The sequence below is a fragment of the Neomonachus schauinslandi genome, chromosome 1 (genome assembly GCF_002201575.2).
Source record: "Neomonachus schauinslandi chromosome 1, ASM220157v2, whole genome shotgun sequence".
Taxonomy (NCBI): Eukaryota; Metazoa; Chordata; class Mammalia; order Carnivora; family Phocidae; genus Neomonachus; species Neomonachus schauinslandi.
The window spans coordinates 204,093,085-204,100,103 of NC_058403.1; the positions used below are offsets into that span (position 1 = coordinate 204,093,085).

General features: G+C 37.4%; 1 protein-coding gene across 1 annotated transcript; it reads right to left on the reverse strand.

Annotated features, from left to right (window-relative positions):
• Positions 1 to 317: 317 nt before the first annotated feature.
• On the reverse strand, positions 318 to 6,453 carry LOC110574488 (olfactory receptor 7A5-like). Its single transcript, XM_021683189.1, has 2 exons — positions 5,546 to 6,453; positions 318 to 348 (listed from the first exon to the last, which is right to left on the reverse strand). The coding sequence occupies exons 1-2, from the start codon at positions 6,451 to 6,453 to the stop codon at positions 318 to 320; spliced, it is 939 nt and encodes a 312-aa protein (XP_021538864.1).
• Between the last annotated feature and the right edge of the window lie 566 nt (positions 6,454 to 7,019).

Genomic DNA, 7,019 nt, shown 5'->3' on the forward strand with positions numbered 1-7,019 from the left:
TGGGAGAGAGAGAGAGAGAGACAGAAAGTGCACTCCTGGGTGAGCCAGGGAGGAGGGGAAGGACAGAGGGAAAGGGAGAGAGAATCCTTAGCAGACTCCCCACTGAACATGGAGCTGACATGGCGTTTGAATCCATGCTCTGAGCCAAAATCAAGAGTCGGAACCTAAACTGACTGAGCCACCAAAGTGCCACTTTTATTTATTTTTAAAGTAATCTCTATGCCTAACATAGGGCTTGAACTCATGAACCCAAGATCAAGAGTTACATCCTCTGGCTTCCTGGCTGGCTCAGTTGGTGGAGCGGGTGACTCTTGAACTCAGGATTGTGTATTTGAGCCCCACATTACTGTAGAGATCACTTAAAAATAAAATCTTTAAAGAAAAAGGAGTTCCTTGCTCCACTGACAGAGCCAGCCAAGTGCTCTGTGACTTTACATTTAAATATAGATTCTTTTCTTTTAATATAAATTCTGACTTTGAGCCTTTTGTACTTTGAGATTAAAAAAAGGAATTCGTTACTAAAATTAAGTTTTCCCATTCTAAATATCTATATTCTTTTAATTTCATGCTAGTTCAAACATTCACTCTTTTGATTTCTATCCTCTCCAAATTTCTTTCAGATTTCCTTTCAACATAAAGATAGGATTATTGAGTCTGTGCTGTACATACATGTGTAAGAGTGTATTTGTAGGAAGTAATACACAAATGCACACATACATATCTGTGCATATGCTCCTTACCCATGAAAGACTTCTTGGATTCAGCAAATAATTCAGAACACTGTATTTATTCCTAATAACATCCACCTGAATTAGGTTTATTATATCCCACATCACCATTAGAAATAAAGAAACAGATTTTTCAACATTTTTTACAACTATATAACAAATCTTTCAAGCTTTTGTGTACTATCTTGAATTATATATAAATGGACTAATGCAGATGTATTCTTAATTTTTGTATGATTACTTGAATTCAGAAAAAATTTACATTTTAAATATGTTTAGTTTCTTGTATGCCATTGTAATTCAATGAATTATTTAAAAGAAAAAATCTGTTATAACTAATCAATGAATTCAGCAGGATATAAAGTTAATATATAATAATTGGTTGCAACTCTATACATTAATAAGAAACTATCAGAAAGAGAAATAAAAAATATCCCATTTACAACGGCATCAACAAGAATAAAATGCCTAAGAGTAAATTTAAACAAGGAGGTGAAATACCCATACCCTGAAAACTGTAAGACATTGATGAAAGAAATTGAAGAAGACACAAAGAAATGGAAAGATATTCCATGTTCATTGATTGGAAGAATTAATACTGTTAAAATGTCCATACTATCCAAAGAAATCTGCGATTCAGTGTAATCCCTGTCAAAATTCCAATGGCATATTTTACAGAAATAGAACAAACACTCCTTCAATTTTTATGGAATCACAAAGATAGCCAAAGCAATCATGAGAAAGAAGAGCAAAACTGGAGGCATCATCCTCCCTGATTTCAAACTATATTATAAAGGTATGGTAACCAAAACAGCATGATATTGGCATAAAAAGCCCACAGGTCAATGGAACAGAATAGAGTCTGGAAATAAACCCACAGGTAAGTGGTTAATTAGTTTATGACAAAGGAGACAAAAATCTATAAGAATCTATAAGAACAGTCTCTTCAATAAATGGTGTTGGGTAAACTGGACAGCCACTACAAAAAAATGCAACTGGACCACTATCTTACACCATAGGCAAAAATTAACTCGAAATGGATTAAAGAATTGAATGTAAGACCTGAAGCCATAAAACTCCTAGAAGAAAACATTGGTCTTGACAATGATTTTTAGGATTTGACACCAAAAGCAAGGGAACAAAAGCTAAGGAAAAAAAATGTCTACTTCAAACTAAAACTTTTGCATGGCAAAGGAAACCATCAATGAAATGAGAAAGCACCCTCCTGAATGGCAGACAATATTTGATAGTCATATACCTGATAAGGGGTAAACATCCCAAGTATATAAAAAACTCACACAACTCAATATCAACAAACAAACAATATGATTGAACAATGGACAGAGGGTCGGAATAGACATTTTTCCAATGAACACACACAGATGGCCAACCGATTCATGAAAAGATGCTCACATTGCTACTCACCAGGGAAATGCAAATCAGAACCACAATAAGATATCACCTCAAGCCTCTTGGAATGGTCAGTATCAAAAAGACAAGGAACAACAAGTGTTGGTGAGGATGTGGAGAAAAGGGAATCCTGTGCACTGTTGGTAGGGATGCAAATTGGGGCAGCCACTGTGGAAAACAGTATGGAGGTTCCTTGAAAAGTTAAAATTTGAAATACTATATGATCCAGCAATTCAACTTCTGAGCATTTATCTGAAGAAAACAAAAACTGAAATTCAAAAAGATATGTACACCTACATTTCATGGCAGCATAATTACAATAGCCAAGACATGGGAACAACCTAGATGTTCATCAGTAGATGAAAGGATAAAGGAAGTGTGCTGCACTGGGTGATGTATGAAAGTGTTGAATCACTATATTGTATGCCTGAAGCTAATGTAACACTCTATGTTAACTATACTGGAATTAAAATAAAATTTAAAAAAATGTGCTATATATATAATTAAATATCTTATATAATTCCACATTTAATATTTACATAATATATAATATACACTACATTGTATGCCTGAAGCTAATGTAACACTCTATGTTAACTATACTGGAATTAAAATAAAATTTAAAAAATTGTGCTATATATATAATTATATATATTAAACACATATTTATATATATTATATAATTCCATATATAATATTTATATATATACAAAATTTATATATATATAATTTAGCCATAAAATGAATGAGCTATTGGCATTTGTGAGAGCATGGATGGACCCTGAAGGCATTGTGCTCAGTGAAATAAGTCAGGCAGAGAGACAAATACCATATGATCCCACTTATACATAGAATAAATTTGACAAAGCAAAAAAAACATGCAATGGAAAAAAGACAGTCTCTTCAATAAATAGTGCTGGGAAAATTGGACAGCCACATGCAGAAGAATGAAACTCGACCATTCTCTAACACCACTCACAAAGATAAACTCAAAGTGGATGAAAGACCTCAATGTGAGACAGGAATCCATCAAAATCCTAGCGGAGAACATAGGCAGTAACCTCTTTGACATCGGCCACAGCAACTTCTTTCAAGATACATCTCCAAAAGCTAGTGAAACAAAAGCAAAAATGAACTTTTGGGACTTCATCAAGATAAAAAGCTTCTGCACAGCAAAGGAAACAGTCAACAAAACAAAGAGGCAACCCACAGAATGGGAGAAGATATTTGCAAATGACACTACAGATAAAGGGCTGGTATCGAAGATCTATAAAGAACTTCTCAAACTCAACACTCAAAAAACAAATAATGAAGTCAAAAAGTGGACCGAAGATATGAAAAGACACTTTTCTGAAGAAGACATACAATTGGCTAACAGACACATGAAAAAATGTTCATCATCATTAGCCATCAGGGAAATTCAAATCAAAACCACATTGAGATACCACCTTACACCAGTTAGAATGGCAAAATGGACAAGGCAAGAAACAACAAATGTTGGAGAGGTTGTGGAGAAAGGGGAACCCTCTTACACTGTTGGTGGGAATGCAAGTTGGTATAGCCACTTTGGAAAACAGTGGGGAGGTTCCTCAAAAATTTAAAAATAGAGCTACCCTATGACCCAGCAATTGCACTCCTGGGTATTTACCCCAAAGACACAGATGTAGTGAAAAGAAGGGCCATATGCACCCCAATGTTCATAGCAGCAATGTCTGCAGTAGCCAAACTGTGGAAAGAACTGAGATGCCCTTCAACAGATGAATGAATAAAGAAGATGTGGTCCATATATACAATGGAATATTACTCAGCCATCAGAAAGGATGAACACCCAACTTTTACATCAGTATGGATGGGATTGGAGGAGATTATGCTAAGTGAAATAAGTCAAACAGAGAAAGTCAATTATCATATGGTTTCACTTATTTGTGGAACATAAAGAATAGCATGGAGGTCATTAGGAGAAGGAAGGGAAAAATGGGGGGCAGGAACTGGAGGGAGAGATGAACCATGAGAGACTATGGACTCTGAGAAACAAACAGGGTTTTAGAGGGGAGGGGGGGAGGGGGGATTGGTTAGCCCAGTGATGGATATTAAGAAGGGCATGTAGTGCATGGAGCACTGGGTGTTATACGAAAACAATGGATCGTGGATCACCACATTAAAAACTAATGATGTATTGTATGGTGACTAACATAACATAATAAAATTAAAAAAAAAAAAAAAGAAATGGGTGAAATTGTGAAAAGGTGCAAATTTCCAGTTACAAAATGAATAAGTCAGGGATGTCATGTCCAGCATAGTGACTCTAACTAAGAAACTGTATTCTAAATTTAAAACTAGCTGGGAGAGGGGATCTTGACAATTGCCATCCTGAAGGAAAATTTGTAATTGTATATGGGTGGTAATGGAACTTACTCTGCTCACTTTGCAATATATACAATATTGAATCATTCTATTGTAAACCTAAAATTAATGCAACCCGATGTCAATTATATTTTAACAACATCAACAACAACAACAATAATAATGAAAAGAAACAGTTCATCCATAACGTTGACTCAGGTCTGAGTAACAAGTATCTTGAGCTCAGGTGAGTGTCTCAGGCATTCTTAGCCTATAGCATCACTATCAATAGGCTTAGGCTTAAAGGGGACGAGGATAAAGTCTATGTCATTCGGAAGAGCAGTTAAGGAGTAAAAAGAAATGACAACAGACTCAATGTGAAAACTGTGATTTCATATTTTCTTCTATGATGAAATTATATAAAAAGTGTTAGATAGGGCGCCTGGGTGGCTCAGATGGTTAAGCGTCTGCCTTCGGCTCAGGTCATGATCTCAGGGTCCTGGGATCGAGTCCCGCATCGGGCTCCCTGCTCCTTGGGAGCCTGTTTCTCCCTCTGCCTTTCTCCCTCTGCCTTTCTCTCTCGCTCTGTCTCTCATAAAAAAAAAAAAAAAAAAAATCTTAAAAAAAAAAAAAAGTGTTAGATACCAAAGTGCAGTTTTATCCATATGAGTAATATAACTCATGGTTATTCCATTAGGATGTCCAGGGAAGTTTTACTTAGCAAGGTATATGTCATTAGAAGTAATTTTTAAGAAATCAAAGTGTCCTCATAAAAGATATGGAACATTCCAAATATTCCTGATCCAAGGTTGGGAGAAACTGCGGGAACATATGAAAATGGACCAAGGAAAAAACTGTATGTTTATCAGATCAGGAAGCTTAGTAAATTGAGTATTCTGAAGTTATATAAAGAAGTTGGATTCTAAGAAATTGAGATTTCTGGAAATACATAGGAGCAAATTCTATTTCACAAAGGTCAGAAATCATGACTTTGAGCCCTACAATCAAGGCACTTCTTCACTACCAGGACAATTGTCCCTTTTATAGTTGCCCTCCTGAAGAATCTTATTAGAGCCTCCTTTATGTCTCTGTTCCTCAGGCTGTAGATGAAGGGGTTCAGCATGGGTGTGACCAACGTGTACATCACCGAGGCTACTGTACTTGCTTGGGAGCTCTGGGTAGCTGCAGAGCTAAGGTACACTCCCAGGACTGTACAATAAAATAAGGAGACAACTGAGAGGTGAGATGCACAAGTGGAAAATGCTTTATACTTGCCCTGAGCTGATGAGATTCTACTTATGGAGGAAATAATCTTAGAGTAGGAATAAAGGATCCCAGCGAGGGGACCACCAGCCAGCAGCACAGTTGAAACATATATCACTGTGTCATTAAGAAAGGTATCAGAACAGGCAAGTTGGGTCATCTGATGGAGTTCACAAAAAAAGTGGGGGATTTCCACAGCTGAACAGAAGGAAAGCTGCAACAACATTAAGCTCTGTAATAAGGAATTCAGGACACTCATGATCCAGGACACCAGAACCAGCAGTCCACAGAGCCAGGGGTTCATGATGACCGTGTAGTGAAGGGGGTGGCAGATGGCCACGAACCGGTCGTAGGCCATCACAGCCAGAAGAAAGTCGTCCCAGCCTGCAAAGAGTAAGGAAAAGCAGATCTGGCTAATACATCCTGTATAGGTTATAACTTTGCTTTGTGTCTGTATATTCACCAGCATCTTTGGGATGATGGTAGAGGTGAAACAGATGTCTACAAAGGACAGGCTGGCGAGGAAGAAGTACATGGGTATGTGGAGATTGGAGTCTGTGCTGACAGCCAGGATGATGAGCAGGTTTCCAAACACAGTGATTAGGTACATGGAGAGAAAAAACCCAAATATGGGGAGCTGCATTTCTGGTTTGTTTGATAATCCCAGAAGAAGAAATCCTGAAATTTGGGTATCATGGCCTGGTCCCATGTAGTGGTTTGATGACTAGAAATTAGGAAAAAAAAAGATTAATTTTAATATGTGTAGGCATTAGTAACATGGCAGAAATGCTATAATTACAATGACATGTGGGAATAAAAGCAGGCATAAAACCAAGTGGATAGGGTGTTATCTTTACCAGGAGTTCGGGAAAATGTAAAACAATGTGACATTGGAAGAGAGATCTTAGGGAAATCTGCACAGGAGACACAAGTTCATCTGTGGATGTGTGTGCCCTGTAGGAGAAAGAGCTAGTGCAAAGGCCTGGAGGAAGGCACTTGTTTTGAATGGATATCCAGGACTCAAAATGGAACCAGTATAGTTCAGAGAAGAACAAGAGGGAGAGTGATGAGAAGTGGTGTCAGGGAATGTTGAGGAGTGGAGTGGCCTCCCTGCTGCAGCTGAGACTTCAGGACACAGGGATTCCTTCATTCACATGGTGTTCCTTGCACTTCATTAATTTGTTTCCAAGGAATCCTGTCAATAACAATGGAACCATTCCTTATTTCCAGGTGTTGGTTAACGCCCTGGAGTCTGTATTTTAAGGGAGTCTATAT